The 23,610-nt window shown below is 51.4% G+C and overlaps 1 protein-coding gene across 2 annotated transcripts in view; it reads right to left on the bottom strand.

Moving 5' to 3' along the window:
* Nucleotides 1-23,610, bottom strand: part of RPTOR (regulatory associated protein of MTOR complex 1) — a 96,054-nt gene that overhangs the window by 30,612 nt on the left and 41,832 nt on the right. For both annotated transcript variants that reach the window (XM_066332277.1, XM_066332278.1), the window contains exons 10-20: nt 18,882-18,957; nt 16,605-16,706; nt 13,468-13,551; nt 12,410-12,520; nt 10,594-10,668; nt 10,035-10,100; nt 9,255-9,446; nt 8,137-8,277; nt 7,067-7,184; nt 5,660-5,800; nt 5,071-5,229 (exon numbers count right to left, since the gene is read on the bottom strand). In XM_066332277.1, coding sequence (XP_066188374.1) covers nt 5,071-5,229; nt 5,660-5,800; nt 7,067-7,184; nt 8,137-8,277; nt 9,255-9,446; nt 10,035-10,100; nt 10,594-10,668; nt 12,410-12,520; nt 13,468-13,551; nt 16,605-16,706; nt 18,882-18,957 — 1,265 coding nt within the window. The remainder of the gene's footprint in view (nt 1-5,070; nt 5,230-5,659; nt 5,801-7,066; nt 7,185-8,136; nt 8,278-9,254; nt 9,447-10,034; nt 10,101-10,593; nt 10,669-12,409; nt 12,521-13,467; nt 13,552-16,604; nt 16,707-18,881; nt 18,958-23,610) is intronic.

Raw genomic sequence — 23,610 nt, 5'->3', positions numbered from 1 at the left:
AGCAGAAGGGACTGACAGATTCAAAGTACAAATCAAATTAATAAGCATTTGCAACAAGTGACAGAATTCTGTGAACATTTTATTTTGCTGCTTTTGGGCGAGAATTTGTTATTCAGGCTGGGAGCCCTGCCGGTGTCTGATCGTGCAACGCCCCGGCTGGGAGTGGAGCCATTTGGACAATGTTAAAGTGGTTGCACTAACAACAAAAAAAAAAGAGCTAAAATAGAGATTTCAGATGAGTCACAATCAGTGCTAAATGACAGATCAAGCTGTTACTGCTTCTCCTCCCGTGTTTCTGGAGGCATCTAAATATAAAGTCGGGAGGAAAGGGTCCCTGGGTCACCCTCACCAGCTCCTCACCTGGCAGAGCTGGACCTGATCCCTGCACAGCAGAGCAGGCTGGCACAGAGCAGCTCTGAGCACTGGCTGAAGGCTCCAGAAGCCCACAGGCTGCCCTTGGGGTGCTGCTCTGAAAGGGGAACCTTCCTGTGCCCCAAGTGCCCAGGTTGTGACAAATCACTCTGATAAAGGGCCAGGGCACAGCCCAACTCCTCCTTCTCACCCTACCTGTGGAGGGTCTCCCTCTCACCTGGCATCCAAAGGATGTTCCAAGTGATATCTGCTTAAATCTGTACCTGGAAATCTCACAAGTGTTTATGAAGGGACCACCTGGAACTTGCTGTTCGTGTGCTGGGGGTGACCCAGGAAATCCCCCCACTATTCCAGGTTGTTCCAGCCTGGCCTGGGACACTTCCAGGGACCCAGGGGCAGCCACAGTTTCTCTGGGCACCCAGTGCCAGGGCCTCCCCACCCTCCCAGGGAAGAATTTCTCCCCAGTACTCCATGTAACCCTGCCCTCTGGCAGTGGGAAGCCACTCCCTGTGTCCTGGCACTCCAGGACCCTGTGTAAATCCCCTCTCCAGTTCCCTTGGAGCCCCTTTAGGCACTGACAAGGCTGTAAAACCTCTGACAATGTAAATTGTTATAAGGCTGTAAATTGTAAAGGCTGTAAACATATATTTATGTAATATTGTATAATATTTATATAATACTGTAAAACTGCAAAGGCTGTAAATAGATAACAATGTTAAATCCTGGAAGCTTCTATTACCAAGGAAAGAAAATCTGGAGGGGGAAGGATAAAGAACAAGAAGGGAGAGAGGCAAAGTGCTACAAGGTGTGGGAGGAAAAAAGGCTCAGCTGGTGAAGCAGCAGCCAGGTAATGTCTGAGGTGTGCCCAGAGCTGTGCCCAGAGCTCTGCCTCCCACACTCCAGCCTGTTACATAAGGCCACTGGGAAATCTGGATGCCTTCAACTCTTTAAAGCCCTTGAAAGAGAGTAAAAGGAAAGGGAGAGGAGGAAGAGCAAGGGGGGCACCCAGCTGATTTCCCAGGGGCTCTGATATCCACCTCGTCCACAGAGAAAGAAACCCAACAACATTTTTTATACATCTAAGTGTCAGGGAAAAACCAAATTTTAAGCAGAACTGTGCCAGTGCAATTCCTCCTTCACAGCCTTTGTGAGAGAACCTCACCAAGAGAAGCAGCTCCCCTGTGCTGTGGCAGCCTTTGAGGAGAACACAGGGAGTTTCTGCAAAGGCACCCCGGGGCTCGGGGCTGCTGCTCCTCCCTGCTGCCACCACCCCACTGTCAGTGCAGGAGTGACACATCTGACCCAGCTCCTGTCACCCCCTGAGCTCCAGCCCCCAGGATGAGGGGAGCAGCAGGAACAGCAGCTCGATTTCATGTTTAGAGCTCCAGTGCCTGAACTGTCCCTGAGATGCAAACCAGGAGCCGAGCAGGGCATTAATGGAAGCAGACAGCTCTGTAATTAGTCACACCGACTCCCAGCCAGTTCAGTGCACCTTGCAGTGTGGACTCATGTTTACAAAATGATCCCTCTCTGCTAAGAATGTCAAAAATAAATTGCCTGCCTTTCCCCCGAGTTTGATTTTCCCTGCACAGGTGGGGTTCAGTTCACCTGTGAGCCCCGAGGATGGCCCAGGCTCCAGGCAGAGCCACAGTGGATGCAAACCCGACTGCTGATGGCTTTATTTATTCCCTTCGATTTGCCAGGCTGGGACAGGGTTTCTTTTCAATCCCCTGTGAAAATCACTGCAGTGATTTCAAGGCCCGGAGCTGGGGCAGTTCCACTTCTCACCAGCCCTGCAGCAAAAGCAGCCCAAAGCCTGCTCCCTGCCCAGCTGGCCCCGAGTCAGCTCCTGGGGAGGCACTGACACCTGCCACGGGCACGGAGGGACAGGGAATGAAACCTTCACACAGGGACAGGGGATGGAGCCTTCTGCTGCAGCCGAAATATTTCAGCCCTGAGGACTCGGGGAGCTGCTCCCTGTCAGTGCTCCATCAATGTGCATGCACAAACCCCTCCTCTGGCCAGGAGGGACCCCAGGGGAAGGGGACACCCCAAATCCCCCCAGCTCCCTGAGTTCTGCTCGGGGGAACAGCTCAGTCCCTGCAGGTACAGCTCAGTCCCTGCACACCTGAGCCCTCGCCAGCCCTGCAGGGGCTCGCTCCCACCCCATGGCAATTCCAGCTGGAGCTTCCTGAGCTTCCACACAAGCCACAAGCAGCTCATTAGAAGGAGGTTCCTCACAGGAGGTATCCTTGGCCAGAGCTGGTGTCACCACCAGGGAAAGTCTCCTCTGAGCAGCCCCTGCAGCAAGTTCCCATTTCCAAACCCCTGGATTTTGCTGCTGTGCCTGCTCCCAGTTAAAAACACTGCTGGCTCACCAGCTCCTCATTATCTCAGGGCATTAACACAGAGGCAGTAGGAGGCTCCCCTGCCCCAGCACTCTCTGTTTCCTGCACCTCAGTGTCCACCTCTGCTCTCCTCACCCTCACTGCAGCAACCTCCGCCCTCACTGGCACTCCGAGGCAGATCCTGGGAAATGGCAAACAAGTTCTCCACCCCCAGCCTCTCCTGCTGCAAAAGACAACAATTCCCCAGCATTTCATTGCTCCAAGATTTATTTTGCTCCTTCTTTGATCACTCCTTAAGATAATCTTTCCAGAGGAGCTCTCTGTAGGACAAAGGCTTTCATCGTGCAGTTTGGATATGAATAATCTGCCTCGAGGTATGCAAACCACCATCTTAATTCCATCCCTTTTCCTATCTTAAAACTGAACATTTCCAGGACACCAAGATTAATGAGTGGCTGTATGGAAAAGCAGCAAGGCTCAGCTTCCCTTCCAAAATGATGTCTTTGTTGACTAACCACAAACTGCCTCTTGCCAGCTGGAAAACTGGGCCAGAAATAAATGTCTCTCCTGGTACTGGCCTGTCTGGCCAAGGAGCAGCTGCCAGAGAACACAGAGCTCACCTCAGGGCGTGTGTTGCTGCATTTGGGGAGCCATAATGGGGACATTTGGCCCACAGCTCACTAAAGAACTATTTGTGAAATGGGACAAAGAGGAATGGAGAGGTTCTTCTCAAGTTTTTTGGAAGAAGCAGGTTGTATGATGCCTCAGTGCCAGTGCAGAGACTGATCCAGAACAATCCCTCCCACGCCAAGTTCCTGAAACTGCCAGAGAGGAACAAAGACCTGAGCATCAGCAGGTTGTGGCTGCCCCTGGATCCCTGGAAGGGTCCAAGGCCAGGCTGGACAGGGCTGGGAGCAGCCTGGGACAGTGGGAGGTGTCCCTGCCATGGCAGGGGGTGGCACTGGATGGGCTTTAGGGTCCCTCCCAACCCAATCCATCCTGGGATTCTGTGATCAGTGAATCAGCTTAGGGTATGCAGAGCACAGAACACAAACCGTGGCTGAAAATTTCTCCTTTCCCTCTTAGAGAGGAGATTTCTGCTTCACTTGGAGCCTCCTCACAGGCCCCAAACATCTTTTTCATTGCTCTGGCTGTCTCAGATGCTTGGCAGAGGCGTTACTGCAGAGGCAGAGCCCCATTTCCTCTTTCAGAAGACACAGAGCAGAGCATTTCTTCAGCCCCAAGGCTCTGTCCCCCTGGGCTCCCCCAGCTCCCCTGCAGCAGCAGCTTAAGGCACGTCAGGACAAGAGGAACGGGGTTAGCCTGGGCTGCAGAGCTGTGGGGGTGGCTGGGGCTGTGGCATCTCTCCTGGGGGAGCAGGAGACAGGCCTGGAGGATGGTGATGCTTCAGAAGGAATGAGAAAAGCCTGGCTTGCAGCAGGCAAATGGGGAGGTAATGGGATTCTGTGCGAGTCATGAATTTTAAACACTTCCTTAAGCTCTGCGTTTCCAGCTGGGTCTGAGCTCTTTGATGGAACAGGAGTGAGGGAGGCCTTGGAGAGCTGCTCTCTCTTTCCAAGGTTCCCCTCAGCACCTCCAGCTCCTCTCCAGAGCCTTTTCCTTTTCTTGTGAGACACACACCAGCCATCAAGCAGACACCAGTGGGAATGGGAAAACCGAATTCTTAGCTCAAGATGGAGAGAAATTTCCTAACATCCCTGCCATGCTTCAGAAGATCCAATGTCATTACTGATAATCAAAAGCAAATTAACCGATCAAGTTCCTAATGAACTAATGATTTTAAACTGCTGCAGGGGCTCAGTAATTACAATTCCTGAATCTTTCAACTCGAGAGAGCCAAATCACCATTAATTCTCCTAGAAAACAGAGCAGAGAAAATGTTTCTTTGGTCAGGGTAGTTCTATCACCCAGGTGATTTCTTCCTGAATTACTCTCCCTGCACTGATTTGTGAAAATATGGGCTCATTTACTGATTACAGAGGAAATACGGAGACATTCCCCAGCATTTCCCTGGGCATGCTGCTTTCCCTGGAAGGAGGCCATTCCAAAAGCCAGGTCCTTCTGCATGGTGCCTGTGATGTGGTGCCAAAATGGCTCAGACTGTTTGAAAAGCTACAGGTAGTTAAAAGCAAAGCTGTTGTGGCCCCCACAGTTTCGTGCCTGAATTCCTAACAGGATTGCAGCGAAGCTCAGAACTGGAGCCAGCAGCTCCCACTCCCACCCCTCCACTGCAGTGACCCAGCCACACACAACAAATTGGGGCAATTCTGCTGGAGCCAGGATGCCCAACCTCCCAGAGAGGGAAGAGGGAAGGGCAGGAGGTGCTCACCGATGAGGGAGTTGAGGGAGGAGTAGGAGCTGACTCGTCTCATCTTGTCGATGGTCTCGAAGGACAGGATGTACTCCTCGTTCTCAGGGCTGCCCAGCGTGCTGCTGGCACTGCTGCTCGTGCTCAGGTTCCCAGGGGAGAACGCCACAGAGCTTCCAGCTGCCAGGACACAACAGCAGATGCTGGAAGCAGGACTGGCGAGAGAACAATCCTCACCCAGACATAACAGCCCCGGTCTAAATCCTGCCACACTCAGCGAAGGAAACCCTTCACCCAGGGGGCAAAGCCACAATTCCCCTTTTTAATACTGAATGATTAAACACAGAATAAGTGGAAGATTCGAGCTAAAAATCCACTTATGCTTGGAAGCTGGAAGGCACATTTTTAGTCCCCAAACACTGAGAAAAAGCAACGCTAAGGACCAGAAAATTACAGCTAATTATGAGGGGGCTCCTCATCCAAGCCCTTGGAGCTGGACAATTCGGGCTGAAGCGCCAGTCCCAGCCTGTGCCCTCCTGCCCGTGGCGTTTCCTGCCTGGCACGAGGGGCAGGAGAAGTGGGAAGAAGAAGCAGAAGAAGTGTGCCTTACACTCCTCGTTGAGGCTGAGGTTCTGCAGGGACTTGTTGAGGTTCCTGGCCGTGGTGACGGCGCGGATGTTGCCGTAGGAGCTGACGGAGCGCAGCCGCGGCGTGCAGGGGCCGTCCCGCACCGGGGTCAGGCTCCCGCCCTCTGCGAGGCAACAGGAGGCAGTTATGGAGTTATGGATGGAACCAAACCCTGCCACAGCACCGGGGAGATTCCCCCAGCAAATCAGGAATTACAACGTCACTGACACGAACGGGATCTGTAATTCTCTGTCAGGATAAAAGGGAATGAGGTACGGCAGCGGATCTGGCACAGATCCTGTACCTTTGCTGTCCAGGCTGGGAGTTTGGGACATCCAGCAAGGCCAGGTGAGCCCAGTGCCTCCCAGGGCTCTGGTGACTCTTCTCTGTGCCCAGGTGGTGCTGGGCCACTGCCCAGCCCCTGTGCCATGTCTGGGGCAGCACAGGCCACTCCTCTCTGCTGCTGCTCATTGAACCCCCCCTGGACTTTCTCATCATCAGGAGCTATGAAAATTCTGGTTTTTTGATCAAATTTCAGGCCTGATTTCAAGTCATATTTCACCCTGAGCACACACAGTCCCACAGCCTCAGAAGAGCTGCTCTGTTTCCCTGCAGAGTGGCTGCACTGTGGTGGGGGGGCCAATGCTTCCAGAGCATCCCACTTCAGGATTCTTCTGGAGCAGGAAAAGCACTGTATAAACTGCATGCAGTGTTTATTTCCTGCAGCAAATGGGGAGGAGCTCATTTTCCAATAGGATTCTGTTATTCAGAGGACAGGGAGACTAAACCACTCTGTGCAGAGACAGCACACAGCCTTGTCTCCAAGATTCTCCTGTTATCCTTCAAGATTTCCCCTGCTGTTTACATCTAAAGAAAAAGTGAGGTAAGAGACAACTTCACCAGGACATTTCATTCCTCACCTAAAGCCACAGACACAACAAAAGGGATGAGGTCACAGGCTCAGAGCACACTTCTTCCCTTCCTTGTGGCCCTCCCAGCAGCAGGGCTGGCTCATGGTGTGCTGGAGCTCTCCCAGGTCAATGTGACACTGAACGTTCACGTGTGATCCCAGAGGGGAAAAAGGGAATGAGCCTGTGTGCTGCCTTGACCAGTATCCTCAGCCTTGAGCTGAAGGGAATCTGAATGGGGCAGGAGGTTCCTACAGCCAAGGCTTAGGTGCACACTCAGTGGAGGATGGATTTCTCCAGGGTAACATCTCACAGGGCTGAACAGACACCAGATCTCTGCTCCTTGTCACTCACCACGTCACAACAGGGCTCTTTAATAAATCCCCAGCAGCAACAAGCTCAGTGTGTTAGGAAAACCCCTTTAATAATTCCCAAGTCCTTTCAGGCCCTGCATCTCCTGCCCAGCCAAAGCCAAGCCCCACCTGGAGCAGCTGGAGAAGGGAGAGGGTAATTCTTCTCCTCTTCGATGAACTGCAAGGCCACGGTGCAGAAATTGCTCTCGTACTGAACCACCAGGTGACTCAGGGCCACCACCAGCTCCTGGGGACAGAGCACAAGAACCATCTCATGGTTACTCAGGTGAGGAACAAGAGACTGAAGGCAAACACTGACCAATCTTGTTGGAATTATTGGGTGGCCATCCAGGGTGATAATTCTGCCTTAATTCAAGGGTTGAACTGCAAAAAGCCACAGGACTGTCTCACACTCAACTCCTCACAAGCCTTTTCTACCTGGACAGGCTCCCTCTTTTTTGAGTAGGCTGCTCTGGTGGGAAGTGTCCCTGCCCATGGACAGCAGGGCTTGGAATGACATGAGCTTCAAGGTCCCTTCCAACCCAACCCATCCTGAGGTTCTGTGGCTGGTTCTGCCCGAGTTTGTCAGTCTGATGCAGTGTCCCAGGCAGCCCTGACCTGGCCCAGCCCTTCGGATGTGTGTGGCTGCCTCAGAGCCAGGGGCTGTGCCATGGCACAGCTGGACCCTCCTGGCACTGCCCAGCTCCTCCAGAGGCACCTCCTGCCTGGCCCCTGCGAACAGCAGACAGGAGACAGAGCTGCCTTTGGCTGCTGTCTCTGCTCAGGGACTGATCTCCCAAGGAGAGATTTATGAATCTCACAGAGCATTCAGTGTGACACGCCGCTCTCTCTTGAATTAAACTGATTAAATGCTGGAACGAGACAACAGAAATGAATCTTCGCCACGCCGGTGACAACTGCCAGGGTGTTGATGTTCCACTCAAGTAAACACAAACATTAGGACACTTCAGAGCAGCCCTCAAAAACAATCCAGAACGTCAAAAACCATCCAACGTACTATTGATGGTGCCTCAGAAACTGTAACTCTCCCGAAGCTGCTCTGGGGCAGCCTGTGCCCCATCCCTGGGGCTCTAAAGGCAGGGAGACCTTTCCAGCGAGCAGAGCTGTCACATTCTGTGCCCAGACTCCCTGGGCAGGCTCAGGACAGCCGTGGGGGCCCAGGGCAGAGCTGGGGGTACCTTGCGGACCATGGGGCTGCCGTCGTTGATGAGCTGGGCCAGCATCATGGCCACGTTGTGGTCGATGGTGGTCGAGTGGTCCGTGCGCTCCGCCGAGTTGCCCACGAAGGTCCCCAGAGCAAAGACTGCAGCACAGCGAACCTGGGGACACAAAGAGCCCTGCCTGTCCCCTCTGCTGCCACTGGGGGTTCGTTTATCCCCACGGAGCACCGCACACCTCAACTCCTGTGTCAGGTGAGCAGGGGACCCCTGGGGAGCAGCAAGCCCAGCCAAGTGAGTTTTGAGCATTGACAGATGTGCAGGATGTGTTTAATTTCCCAGAATACTCAGTGACCTTCCCATGGGTGACTCTTCCAGTTGGTGTTGCCTTGAATATTAATTAACGGGAGTAAGGTACACACAGCTCCTGTTGGGATGTGGGTCTTTCACAGGAGTGCTGACTACAGTCTTCAGGTATGGGCTTATGGGATTGTAGATGATGGAAAAAAGGAGAAAAATCAGGGAAAAGTTTGGAAAGCCACCCCACCTCTGCAGAAAGCCTGCTCAAAAAGTGGGGAGGATGGGGCCAAGGGCACGAGCAGGAGGATGCAGGACAGAGACTGGATATGGAAGGGAATCTCATCTCTAATCCCTGCACGTTATCAGAGCTGTTTATCTCAGCTCCCTTCTCCCAGTGTGTGTGCTGGGTCTGAGGGGCTCTGTCAGTCACTGCCAGGCCCTGCACAATCCCTCCTCTCCTGGGAGTGTCACAAAGGTAAAACACAGCCAATTAAAGATGCGTTTTCACAATGAGCAGGGGGAGAAGAGTTTTCACACGTGGACAAAAAGACTAAAGGATTTTTTGCAAAACACAGTGAGTTTTGGGACCACGTTTTTAACAGCTTCTGATACACATTTCCTAACTGCAGTGCCCAGATCCCAGAGTTTGGGGCTCTATGAACTCCCTCTGCATTTCTTTGGAAGCTCCTCTTGCAGGGCTTGTCTGATTTGCATCACCTTGAAGCAACAGCAGCAAGATCTTTCCCCGAACCAGACACAAAACACAAAGCTCTAGAAGGCCTTGCTTTGCAGGAACTTCTGTCCTTCTGCCAGTTTAGCAGGAGAGCTGGATTTTTTACCTCTGGGATTGGATCTGAGAGGAGGCTGTAGAGCTTCTCATGGGCGCTGTCTCTCACTCCACACCACCTGGCTGAGTCGAAGTTCTGCCAGATCCTCCCCAGACAAATGGCCACCCACTGCCTGAGGAGCGGGTGGGGATCGCTCAGCTGCTCCAGGCAGATTGCTATCAGGTTCCCTTGCAGGCAGGCTTCCTGCAACAACACAAACCGAGCCTTTTGTTTGGGATGACAGCTTCCCACCTCATCCCCACACAAGGAGACTATTTCTGAAGGAGTCAGGAAGCCAAGAGAAAATAATCATTTAGTGGTTCCAGACTGATTTTGTTACAGAATACCAGCAGCATGAAGAGAAAGGCAGCCAGAGTTGATTAAATAGTTGAGCATTAAAATGCTTTCTGTAATGCATAAAGCTTGTTTTTTTTTCCTCTTTGGAAACATTCCTTGCACCTGTCAGAGCCCCAGGGTTTATGGCTCAATCTGCAGACCATTCCCAGCCACCAGGTTCCCACTGGGCAGGACCAGGGACTCTTCCTGTGCCAGTGGCTGGGAAGGGACTCCTGTCCTTGTCCCCCCACTGCCAGGTGCTGGTACAGAAGGTCTGTCACATCTCCAGGCCAATTCTGCTCTCAATCCACACAGAAATAACAAAAACAAACATCCTGGTTCCATTTCCAAGTTCGGGTTTGGGCTTTAATGCAAGCCAGGACACTTTTATCAAAGCAAAGGCATGAGGCAGAGAGAGGTGGGAGAGGACAAAGGGAAAAGGCTGCTGGGACTCACCTGCCCAGTGTTGTAGTTGTTGACAATCACAGCCAGGATGAAGGCTGTCATGGTCCTGTGCTCAGCCTGGAAAACAACACACACTGAGGGTTACCTGGAGGGCAGGGGGCAGCCACAGCCACCTGAAACATGGCATTATCACAGGAGCACTTTGTGCCAGGTAAAAGAATGAGGAAATTCCAGCTTTCTTTCCCCTTTCTTGGCATTAACCCTGTTACACCCCAGACACTTCTCCAGCATCCTCCCAACCAGGCTGGTCCTGCTGTGGGGAGAGCCCCAAACACCCCCGATGGGAACCCAGCTGCTGCAGAGGGAACTGCCAAAATTATGGGGCAATTCCCTGCTCCTGCAGCCACCCTGGAGCTCCTACCCTCACAGATATTCTACTTTCAGAGCTCCAAATGAGTCTGTAAAGCCCTGGTTGGTGTGGCTGCCTCTGTCACAGCTCAGCAGTGACTGCCCAGAACAGCTCTGGGTGCCCCTGCAGGGGGAGGCAGCCCTCAGCTAAAACAAGGCAAGCAAATGACAAAGAGTCTGAATAAATGGGACTTGTCCTTACCGGCATGTAAGGATCTGCCAGGACTGAGAGGAAATACTTGTGTCCATTGTCCTTCACCAGGTCAGCCTGGCACGACTGAAAAAGAGACCAAGAAAACCACAGTGAGAACCACACCACACACTTTTGTTCCTCTAATGATGTATAAACCTTTCATTTCTTAACCCATTTTCTCCAACCTTGTTTTCATTTGAGCAGCCAAATAAAGCTCAAACCCTTCCTGGGGGCTACAACCAGACAGCCCCACAGGGACAGGGCAGGGAAACCTCTGCCACAGGCAGCAGGAAATGTGAGCTCCTGCTGTGGGCAAGAGTCAAAGGAGCATTAAACCTTCCCAGAACATTTCTATCTCCTCCTACAGCCAGCCTGGGGAGCACAGGGCAGGCTCCTGGGCTGGGCTCAGGGGCAGCTCAGGCCTTTGCTGACACACCAGCTCTGGCTCTAGGCTGATGTTCTGGGGTCACCCCGAGAGGATCCACATGGAGAAAGTGAAAATGGAAGGGAGGAAACCCTGACTTGGCATCAGCTCCCTGTGGCACAGCCAGAGACAGGATCGTGCATTTTCCATCAGGAGGAGAAGGTGAAGGAGGGAACTCCTTGCTGAAAGGGGAGGGGATGGCAAAGCAGAGATGCAAGAGAATGTTTTAATGCTGAAGAGAGTGAAGCTGCTGGTTTTGGCAGAGGCAGGAGCAGAGGGCCTGGATTGCTGCCAGGCTGCAGCTACGAGAGGCTTCCCCGAGCCCTGCAGGCTCCCTGTGCCCTCTGCCCTCCCAGGGTCAGCCTTGGTGCTCCTCACTCTGAACAGCCCCTGCCTCTGCTGCAGGCACGTGGACAGCAGCACAGGGGAGGTTTCCCAGCTCCACACTCAGCTCTTGGGGCTCAGGGATGGCCACAGAGCCAGACTGAGCTCCTGGGAATGACACGGGAACCCAGCAGCATTGACACCTCCTCCTCCTCACGGAATAAACAGCTCCGCTGTGAGTAATAACACAGCATGACCAAACCAGGCTGCAGGCTTGGTGTGCAAGTTCAGAACCCACAGAAAACATTCTGTTTGCAAGGAGCTGCTGCCTGTCCCCTCCCTCAGCAGTGTCCCTGGCACTTCCCTGGGGAAGCTGCCCCCTCCTCCCTTCCCACTCCCACCATGTGCTGGTGGAACGAGTGAAACAGCACAAAGAAACCCAAACCCACCACTGAAGAGCATTTTTTTGTGTGTTTTGCTGTAAAGCTCAGCCTGCAAACAAGTGAGGCAACGGCAGAGCATGGGAGGGAAGGTGTGAGGGGCAGAGGGAGGGCACAGCAGCACGTGGGAATCACACCTGAGCCCCTGGCACACACCTGGGCCCGAGGCACCAGCCTCGGGTGCATCACAAATGAGCTCCTCCAGAGGAGCTCCAAGATGAATAGTTTTCATTTCCTTTGCTTTCCCAAATCCTCTTAGGATGTTAACAAAAATATTGTTATAAAACTAAGCCTGACAATGCTGGATCAACAGCAGGAAAACCTTCACGAATTCAGTGCTATATTCCATACTGTAATGGAAGAGAGATACAAAATAAAAATCCCCTAAGAGGAAAGATCCAACATCTACAGCAGTTCAGACATTCTACACGGACTTGCAATTGTGCCTGAATTGATGTGTGCACCTCTCCTAATAATTTTATAGTGCTCAACTAATTGCACCCACAAACCACTGAGTCAGAGATACGACTCTACAAATTTATCTGCAATTACTTACCAGCTTCATTATTTATTTGCACCCCCAGCAAGCAGAGCTCTGGCTGAGGCAGGGCCCTGCTGCAGGGGCAGGAATACTCACACTGTCCACTGCCAGGATCTTGGCCCAGATGAACACAAGGAGAGGTCTCAGCTCACGGGCTGAGCTCTGGAGGAGCTTCAGCACATAGGGGAAAATGCCAACAGAGAGGGCCTGGGAGGGAGAGAACAAATCCCTGTCAGTAAAGCCCTGGGAGCAAACCCCCTGGGCAGCTCAGCCCCCCAGCAGATTTACTCTTTTCCAGCAAAAAAGGGATCCCTGTGTGTTTGTCTATTGCTCATTTTAATCTTGAATGTCACCAGGTATTTCCAGACCCATTGGGTCCATGGAGACTGAGTTAATCCAGCACCAGCTTTCTCTCCTCACAGCCTGGGCTGGTTTATCCTCACTTCCCTCAGCTGGGGCCATTGGCTCTCCCAGCTAAACACATCACAAAGTTCAGGAATTCCAGCCTTGCCCCTGGATATTCCCAGGTCTCTCCAGGAGGAGGTAAAGCAAACCACTGAAAGTCCCATCACTGAGCTGCTCCATGACTGGCTGGTGCTTCATCTGCATCACTTTTATCAACAAACAGCTCCATTTATGGGAGTGCTTTAAACTGTTCCTCTGTTTAATTCTTATTTATGTTCTACATTGTGCTGCCACTTCTCAAACTGCAAAATGCAGCTGCTGCCTGCTCAGAAGAGCTTGTAAAATCCAGACACCAAACAGATAAAGGAAGAGAAGAAAATGATGCAGCCAGTCAACTGAAAGAACACATAATAAACGCATATGCTTTTCTGGCTATTTATTTTACACGACAAACCTTCTTACCTGCCCCAGATATTTCCTCCTGGTTTGTCTCTTACATTATTTTACACTTAGCTATTCCCAAGGGACTCCCCTTTGCTGTACTGGAAACCAGCACGGGAATGGCAGTGATGAACACAAACCTGTGCTCCTGGAGGGACACTCCCATTTCCCACACACCAGCACACAGCCACGCTCCCCTGGCAGATCTGGGGCTTATCCTCCCCACCTCCCTCCCCTAAACCAGCTGCATTTATCAGCCCTGCTGGGCCCAAGGGGAGTGTTGGAGCCCAGGAGCAGCTCCCACGCACCAGACTGACAGCCCAGGGCCCCAGGTCCAGGAACCTCCCCAGCAGGTCCAGAGCTCGCAGCCGGTGCACCTGGCTCAGCAGCACCTGCAGGGAACAGGGATGGGGTTAAATCCAGGGAAAACACAGCCTGGGCTGCAGGGCACAGGGTTATTGTCCAGGGAAAACACAGCCTGGGCTGCAGGGCACAGGGAAGGGACACTGGCAAACCCTGGCACTCAGGAATGCTCCTTTGTCGAGCTGCTCAGACAACCAAGGGAGCAACCCCTAAGGATTCCAGGTGCCTTTCCCAGCCCAGCTCCTGATGGTTCCTGCAGCAGGACCCAAAAGGCAGTGCCAGCCCAGCTCCCAACAGCCCAGGAGCACAAGGACAGGCCTTGCTTTCCTTGGCAAATCAATACCAGAGACTTAAGAGGGAGCAAAAGGTCATGTTGGTCGTTAATAAAAATCTCATTAAAATGGAGTCTGACATTGCTAATGAGGTGGTGTTTTACTGGCTTATACCTACCCTGGTGTGAAATATTAACAGATAGACTTGCAGTTCTTAATCTCCTTAACAGATGTAAGATATTGGAATGCAACGTTTAATCCTCAGTTTAAATTGAGGAACATCCTTCAGCAGGGATCTCAGGGAAAGAGACTCCTTGATTTACCTCCCCAATTCCATCCCCTTCTCAGTGTGTTTGCACGCTGCATATTGAAATTAGATTATTTTTCATGTTTAATATTGAAGAATAACTAAATTACTTGGCTCACATCTCACACTCTGGATGACTGGTACTGGATACTGAGGTGCTGCAGAAGAAAGCAGGGGGATGTGATAACTACTGCTGTGGTTTCATTCGAGGTATCAGAGCTCACATCTCAGGACAGGTCATAACAGAAAGGATTTTGGTCATCCTGCCCTAGTTGGCACCAGCCTATTCCATCAACCAGCCCAGGAATACCAGGGGCAGCTGTTTGGGATTAAAGGAGGGGCAGAGAGCAGGGCAGGTGAGGCTGCAGCAGGCCTGGGACAGCAGCAGGAGGCACAGACATGGCACTGCTGGCACCCTCCAGCCTGCAGAGAAACCAAGAACTCCAAACTCTGTCAGGAAAAGGAACTAATTGAAAAGGCTCTCAGGGTGAAGGTCCAAACCCAGCTGCACCCTGCTGCCCTCCCATAGGACATTCCCCCAGAGCAATCTCTCTGACTGGAAAAGCTCCGTTTGCTTTGTCCCACCCAAACAAAGCCCTCACAGGATCTCCATTCCCACCTCCCCAGTGGATCTGCACAACAACCTGAGCCCAGGCTGACACAATCAGAGCCTGGCATGAGGATGGGGGGTCAGTGCCCAGTCTGTGATTTCTGGTGGAACAGTGCAAGTGCTGCTGTGCCACAGAGCCCTGACATCACCTGTCAGGACTGCCAGCCAGAACACGGGGGGGTTAATTAACTCACACATGCAAATTAGGGATGAACCAGGACACGGGGGGGATCATTTACATGTCACAGTCTGTATTTTAGCAGGCAGCTCCTCACAAGGGCAGGATGAAGTCAGGGCCTGCAGTGATCTCCACAGATCACAGGAGATCCCACAGGGATCAAGGCTGTGTGTGCAGCCTGCTCTCTGATGGCTTCTGTCCCTGGGCTCTGAAAACAGACCAAAAAGGGTCTGAAACTCCCTCCCTTCCTGCCCTGGATCAGTCTCAGTATGCTCACACCCATTACCAACCAATCTTATTCCACTGTACAATTAATATGCTATAATTATAACAACAATTACGCTGTCCCAGCTCAGTTCTGCTCCAGGCAGGAACACAGGTTCCTTTGCCAGGTGACCTCTCAGTTCCACTGCAGTCACGCTCCTGCAGAGCCTGCTGGTGCCAAACAATCCACTGGAAAGCAGCAAAGTTGGAGCTGGAGTGAAGTCCTGCCTGCTTCCATCGCAGTGACAGAGACAAACCACATATCTGCTTGTCCACCTCATCTCTCAAGGCTTGGGAGGCTCAGGAAATTAAAATCTGTTCTTGCAGAGATGGATGGTGCTGTCAGTCACAGACTCAGCCCACAGGGAGGGGGAGTCTCCTCACAGATCCCTCTACAAGGGACTGGGACCACATTCCTTTAAAAGAAAGGCTTTAAATTGTGCTGCTGGCAGAGCAGAGCCCACAGGTACCTGGGCAGGGGTCTGTATTTCTGTCAGACTCCTGGGGAGGGGAGGCCAGAGCAGGCTCACAGATGACAGCTGCCATCCTGGCCCTGCCAAAAAACACCAGCTGAAGCTTCCCCTGGATTTGCTCTCCTTGAACCACGAGACCTCTGTCTGATCTGAGCAGTGCCTACAGAACCCCTCATGCTCCAGGGCTGCAGGGAGCTGGCTGTGTGCTCCTGTAGCAGCACTTCAGCCCCACGGTAAAGGGAACACTTCCCAGGCTGTACCAGATGGATAAAAGACGTTTCCAAATGATTTACGCTGCAGTAACTTCCACTTTCTGAAAAGGGGGATGATAAAAGTGTCTGCCTGACAGAGCTGGGACACAGAGGAGATGCCAGAGGAGGGACAACGAAGATGTGCTGCTCTGAGAGAGGCAGCAGAGCCCGACATGGACCACAGCAGGGGCTTGGCTCAACCAGAGCCATGGGATGGGGCAGGCAAAGCACTTTGGGCTCACCCACGTGGGTCTGGTGAACACACAAGCAGCTCTCATTTATCCTGGAGAGGCCCCTGGGATTTATGTTCCCAAAGGCCACAGGGTTGGCAGCTCGAGGCAGAGGGGGCAGGAGAGAGACACGGACATATGGCACGGACACGGAGAGACAGGGACACCCCTGGTACGGACAGGGAGAGACAGGGATACCCCTGGTACAGGCAGGGACACCCCTGGCATGGACAGGGAAAGGCAGGGACACCCCTGGTACAGACAGGGACACCCCTGGCACGGACAGGGAGAGACAGGGACACTCCTGGCATGGACAGGGAGAGGCAGGGACACCCCTGGTACAGACAGGGACACCCCTGGCACGGACAGGGAGAGGCAGGGACACCCCTGGTACAGGCAGGGACACCCCTGGCATGGACAGGGAGAGGCAGGGACACCCCTGGTACAGACAGGGACACCCTTGGCACGAACAGGACCCAGCCCAGGGCAGCACTGACCTGCAGGACGATGGGCAGCTGCTCCGGGGGGTTGCGGTTCTCCACGCCCATGGTCAGCCACACCTGGAAGGCCGTGAGCTGCTCGGCGAAGAAGGGGCTGTGCTGGGGGAGCAAAGGGGGATTCAGGCATGGGTTAAACAGCAAGGAGTGAAGGCAAGAGCTCTGACACCTGTACACTTCACTGTTTCCTGAGGCTGAGATTTGTAACTGATGCAGGTTTGCTTGGGGTTTTCTAAATGCACAAAAACTTCCCAAAGACTGAGCAGACACGTGTCCCTTTAAATGTGTTGGGGAAAAAAGGAAAGAGTAGAGAAACACGAGAAGGGACCACGAAAGGTCTTAGGGAAGCGTGGCTGCTCTCTGCCCAGCAGCAGCAGATGGAGCAGCAGTGGATTTATCTGCTCTGCAGAGGCCATTTCACTCCTACAGCAGCATTCAGAGCTGCCTCTGCCCAGTCCACAGACACAACCCAAGGGCAAGGAAAAGAAACTCCTCGTGTCATCCATCCCTCTGAGGGTGTGGTACCAGCTCGAGGTGAGAGTGCACTGACCAAAGCACACAGCAGCTTCCAGGCAGGAATCCACAGAGAAACAGAAATCAGAGAGATGGAGCAGGGAGTGAAAACCAGCCCAAACCCCTCCCTGCAGGAGCAACAGGAGCCCCCAGGCCCTTCTCCAGCAGGTTATTCATTGTATTTTCTGGGTCTGAGCAGACAAGAACACCCTGGGAGCAGCCAGGAGTGGTTTGTGATGTGCTGCTGAGACACCCCAGCCCCGAGGCTGTGCCCAGGGCAGGCTGCCCTGCCAGCCCCCAGCAGGTCCCTGTGCCTCACCCAGCCCTGCCAGGCAGGCAGGAACAGGCTGACAGTGGCCACAGGGACTGTCCCCTTCCCTGCTCCCTGGCCAGCAGCAGCCAACCTCCTGGAATGTGGCTGCACACATCTCCCAGGCCCCAGCTGCACTCTGACAGCTCAACCTGCCTCCAATCCAGCCAAAATACACCAGAAATCACATTTGTCAGGCTTGAAAACCAGCCTGTAAATTGTTCCCAGCCTACCCTGAATCGATCTCCAGCTGAGAATGGCCACTCTTCTTCACTGACCTCCTGTCTGATCCCCAGCAAGGCTGTGCCTCTTCCCACCCCAAAACACTCAGAAATCTCCTGAATTTCAGCTCACTTGATGGAGAATGCCCAGCTGAGGGTTAACACTAATAAAAAAAGCCTCCAGTGACATCGTTAGAGACTGAAAGTAAAAATGAACGTAAGCCAGGAGAAGAAAAATAGTATTTTTTACGTTCTAAAGCAGAGCATAGAGTGAGGAAGGCAAGAGGTGGGAGGAGAAAGGCCTCAGGGCATCCTGATCAACCCCCAGCCTGGCAGGAGCCCACAGTTCTCCTCCTGCACTCAGGGCTTTGGAGACAACCTGCAATTACAGCCAGAAAACCTTTGGAAGTTTGGTAATATAAATAAACTGCAAGAATGTTACTGAAAATTAGAGAGACATCAGGGTGGAACAGGGACCTGAGCTTGTACAGTGTTTATTATTTAAAGGTTTCACTTCAAGAAATATCGAAGGAAAATCAAGAAAAATCCATTTTGATTAAAGGAATTTAAGCTAAATATAATATTAAAAATGTTACTTTTCTGCTCTCTGAGATTTAATAAAGCAGAACCCCCTCCAGTGACTCACGTTAACAACAGTGAACTCAACAGAACTCTCTGGACATACCCTCAAACTCTAATTGATATTTGAAAAGTACTCTAATAAGAGATAATTTTCATATTTAGACCTTTAATTTCAGAAAGTGTGCTGCATGTTGGGACCTTTTGGGTAACAACACCTGGTGAAGTTTGAGTGCTGTGGAATGCTCTGAGTCAGGTCTCAGACTTTTACTGGCAGGAGCTTCCTGCTCACCCCCACGTGGGGCTGGATTGTGCAGCAGGGAAGTGTTTAAACTTGATTTTTGTCTGTTCCTCTAAGGGACCATCACAGAATTCCAGAATGGGTTGGGTTGGAAGGGACCTTAAAGCTCCTCCAGCTCACCTCCCACGGTCCCAGGCTGCTCCAACCCTCCAGCTTCCAGGGATCCAGGGGCAGCCCCAGCTTCCCTGGGCACCCTGTGCCAGACATTTCCCACAACCATAAACCCATAAAGTGCACCAGCAGAAGTGATGAGCTGAGCTGAGGGGTCAGAGGATGGATGGATGGATGGATGGATGGATGGATGGATGGATGGATGGATGTGAGCCCACATTTCAGGACAATCCCCAACTTACCCTGAAGGCAGTTCCCTCCTCGATAATGGTGGGTAACTGGGAAAGGCAAATGTCAACAGCGAGGTCCCAGGCTTGCCTGGAGGGAGGGCAGAGAGGGAAGAGAAGGCATGACAAGTTATCCACAAGGAATAGCAGGGGAAGCTGAAACCCTGTCCAATGTGGACAGCGCTGCTGACTGCCTTACAGGGGCTCGACATTCCTGTTTTCAGGGAGAAATGGGAAAAGCACCTCAAGAAATTTTCTGCAGCACTGGTGAATGCCAACCCACAGGGGCCTTTGAGCCTGTGTTTTACTACACAGAAGGAGAATGGTTCAGGGATCAGAGACAACTGCTCTGATTTTGGCTGCCCACAAAAGGATTCTGTGGGTCACTCACTGCAGCAGCACTCGGAGAAGATGCTGAGCTTTTCACAGTAATTTTAGGTAAGCAGCTCTAATACTGCTACAAAAATGCCCAAAGCAGCCCTGTGAGGTCATATCTCAAAGGGTTTAAGTGTTATCAGAAAGAACAAACAAAAAATTTAAAAAGAGATTTGAGTAGATTAAAATGAAATCTCTTTTTTGACGCTTCTGAAAACAGGCTGTTGGAAACCACTGGAGTCACGTTACCCAAACCACTCAAACCTCTGCCAACCCTCTCAACCCTCCAAAACAAAACCACCAGCTTGAAACCTCAACCTTCCTGCTCTCCACAACCAAGGGCTGTTGATGGATGTCAGCTGTGGAAGAGACTCTGCTCAAGTCAAATATTTCAAATGCTTCTCCAACCATTCCAAACCAGCCCTGAAATGATTCTCCAGCCCTTCCAAACCACCCAAAATGCTGCTTCTGCTCTGTCTGTGGAAAACACAAATCCTCCCTGCCAATGGGACACCAGCAAACAAAGTAAACCAACTCTACTTGCAACCACTGGAACAGCTGCTCCCTCCTCAGGGTTACACCCAGGTTACACACAGGTTACACACAGGTTACTCACTGTGCTGGCTGAACAGACAATGGCATTAAACACGTGGTACAACAATTACAGGATTCAAACCAAGCCATAAACGAATAGGAAAGGACTAAACCCTGGAGGGTGGGGAGGAGAGGGGAAGGGCAAACACTGTCACAGGGCTGGTGACAGTGATGGCTGGGAGGAGGAGGAGCAGTGATTGACAGCTTTAATATCCCAAAGGGAACGGGAAAGGTGGGCACACCATGGATGTGCTGCCTGAACTCCCATCACACAAACAAGAGATAAATTTGGGAGCAGCAGGGAACCAGAATGGGAGGTGCTGCATCCCACCAGTGATTTATGAAAGCCAGAGATCAGTGCACCCCCTCAGCAGAGATTGCTGTCGGCAAAGTGCTCTGCAAGATTTGTTTGCACTGCATTTGGGACACAAAGGGCTCAGCATCTTTCTTTGCTCCCTCCTCACTGCTGTCCTCCAATAACTCCAGCCTGACAGGGTGACACAGTGAAACACCCCTGTGACACACCCCAGTGCTTCAATGGAGTTATGCTATGAAAGAAAATGTTAAAGAGCATTTTTTTAATACTACCTTGAACTAATCGCACAAAGTTAAAAGCTTTCCTTAGCAGAAAGATTGACTCAGTTTAAAAAAAGTGATTTTGCTTATCCCAAAGCCAAGGCAGCAGCACAACAGGAATGGTCCGTGGAGGGAACCCCACCTCAGTCCAACAGCCTTTCACTACACTAGGATTGGTCAAATGTTTAATAATTTAACATAAACTCATCAGCTGCCTCTTTGATTCCCAGAGGTGCTGCAAAGTTTGGACTTCAAGCAAAGAACAGAAGGCAGAGTCCCAGCTCTGCTCAGGGACTGGTTCACTGCCCAAACCCACAAACTGCCAGGCAATGGAAACCCCCAGAAACACTCAGAGAGCAGAAACTCAGCCCAGTGTCTGTCTGCACCCACGGGTACCCATTAGCTGGCAGCTCGTGGAGGCTGATGTTCTTACACTCAAATTTTCGGGGCTGACTCAATGTCTAATGCTTTTAACTGTGTTCTTTTTTTTTTTTTTTTTTTCTTAATAATGTATTCTTGACGTCTTTTAACGTTCTCTATGTTCTCTTTTCCTTTGGGAACTGTGGATATTACCTGGCACCACACAGGTACCAGGGAACAGGAGAGTTCCTGCCTCCTGCAGCCCCGGGCCAGCTCCTCCTTCTGAACCCATCAAATAGTTCTGAGCTCATGGAGTCTGTTAGAGACATCCCACATTTGTCCTGCCACTCCAGTGCCAGCCATGCCCTGTGTGACAACAGCCCCAGTCCACCTGTGTGGCAGCGACCCTGTCACCTCCTTAAGCTGCTTTAGGGCACAGCTGGGGAGCTGCTCAGACACAGCTATTTTTAAAAACTAGTTATTGCTATGAATATTTGGCACGAGTCTGAAATCCTTTTCTTCTCCCAGCACATCCCCCTGCTCCAGCCACAACTTAGAGCACAGGCTTTGCTATTTCTGTCCCACGTCAAAGTCTCCGTAGTCCGATAATGGGACTTGGAGATGTAAAGACTAACATATAGACACAAAAAATATCTGGTTACACTGTAATCTGAACTAATCTAATCCTTCAAACGTCAAACAGCCCCAAATACCTCTTCAAACAATCACTTGCTTCTTGCAGAGCCGTGGAGTGTTTGGGTGCGAACTCATTTCCCTGAGGGATGGCTGAGCAGCCCTGATCCATCCTGCACCCTCCCACCTGTAATTGGCTTTGCTGCATTATGGTTTTGTTTCCAGCCCCAATCTCCAGCTCGTTGTATTTGCAGTACATTATGACTCCTTTCAACCCAAATTTCATGGCCTGCAAACACACCACGGTGTTTCTATTAGGGATGGGTTGTAGCTCTTCCAAAGCATAATTAAGGCACTTGGGGCTTAATATATGACCTGTGTTAGGAAATATTTCCAAACACATTATTAGGTCTTTTCAAAGGCCATGAATAAAAGCAGCTGGCACCAGCAGTAATGCACAAACCCTAATCCATCACAGCAGAGATCAAGGTGCTGACAGAGCTCTGTGCTCATGCACAATAGACAGAGCCACTCGCAGCTGAACAGCACAGCCAATCAATGGATATTAATATTAATGTTAATATTAATCCTGTATTAGAGCACTGCCTGCAGCAGCCAAGCCCCTGCAGTGAGAGGCACCACACAAACACAGCCAGCCCCTGCCCCAGGGCGAGGGACTGAGCAGCCAAAACTCAGGAAGCCAATAAAAGTGGGAAAACCAGAAGTAACGTGTCAGATTGTGTCCAAGGGGGCACAGCCACAGAGATCAGCTCTCCTGACTCCAAAGCACATTGCCCATCTGGGTGAAGGGAGGAGACTGACAGCTCGTGGCTCAAATATCCCCCCCAAAAATGGAAATTCTCACTCTTCCTCAAGTTCCAGCTAAAAAGGATACTCTGATCTCCCAGATAAATCAGCCTGAACATCAACTTGAAAGGTTAACTTTTAAAAAGGCAGAGCAGCTCCTACCTCCAGCAGCCTCAGCACTTGTGTGACACCTGTGCCACATCCCCAGCTCAGGAGCCACCCCAGAGTGACTTGGGCAGAGATGTGGGTGGGCAGAGAACACAGAGAGCAGAGGTTGATTCTGTGCCCCAGAAGGGGCAGTGGGAATCATCCAGGAGATAAAAATTCATGCTCCAGTGTAAGGGACTGTTTCAAGTGCTGTTCCCACCACGTGCAGATCTTGTCATGGCAGCCAAAACACTGCCTGGGGATCAAAAACCTGGGAAAAGGCTGGATCAAACACCCATCAGAAAACTCTGCTGGATCAGCCAGAGCCACAGGCCTTGGCTTCACAAAGCCCCACAACCCCGTGGCTGGAGTTTCATCCTTTCCAGCACCCTGTGGCCAACTTCCCTGCCCTCATCTCATCACCCAGCTCATCCAAACTGTAAAATGGGTCTGCAGGTTTCAGATCAGGGATCCATTAGAAATTCCTGAGTGAAAGGTGATAGACAAGTTGATTATTTTTAGAAAATATTTAAACGAGCCCTAAATTACTTTCTAAATCTGTCTTTACTGAGAGCTCCTAATAACGCACTGAGCCCCCCTGGACAAAAGTGGAATTTTTCCCTTTGCTGGATTTGCTGCAAACTGCACGTTTTTTGGAGGGCACTGAATAAAGTGTGTCAGTTCCCTGTTCCCTTGCTCTCTACCTCACCAGTGTTTAGGATTCACGTGGAAAAGAGCTCTTTGTGTGCCTGTTCCTAAGGAATTTCTTCTGGTAAACCCTAAAGAGCAGCAGCAATGCTCCTGTGCTCTGAGGGGCCTGTAAATTCCCAAAGGAATTTCCTGCACCACTGTGCTACAGAAGCACAATATGAGCAAAGAAAATGTGTTTCTAGACCCTATTGTGCTGCCATGTGAGTGTGAGAGAGATAAAAAATGGGATCCAGGAGTTTCCAGAGTTATTCCTGTGGCTCAATCCATGGATGGCAACACCAGCTCCAAGTCAAGTCATGTTCCCATAGGAAACCAGAAACACAGGCTTTTAATAGGCTGGCAATAAGAAGGAATTATGTCCCTATAAGGAACAGAAAATATAGATTTTTAATACGCTGGCAAAAAAAACCCAGCTATAAATAACTCCAGAAATTTACTGGTTTAATTCTGAAACTCCTGCAACACCGTATCCTACCCTCCTGCACTTGCAAAGTGCAGCTGATGGCTGGAGCTCTGCCACAGCTCTGTGCAGCAGCAGCTC

This window comes from Sylvia atricapilla, chromosome 18 (assembly GCF_009819655.1).
Source record: "Sylvia atricapilla isolate bSylAtr1 chromosome 18, bSylAtr1.pri, whole genome shotgun sequence".
Lineage (NCBI taxonomy): Eukaryota > Metazoa > Chordata > Aves > Passeriformes > Sylviidae > Sylvia > Sylvia atricapilla.
The sequence above is the reverse complement of the archived record's forward strand: the minus strand, read 5'-3'. Positions and strand labels throughout refer to the sequence as shown.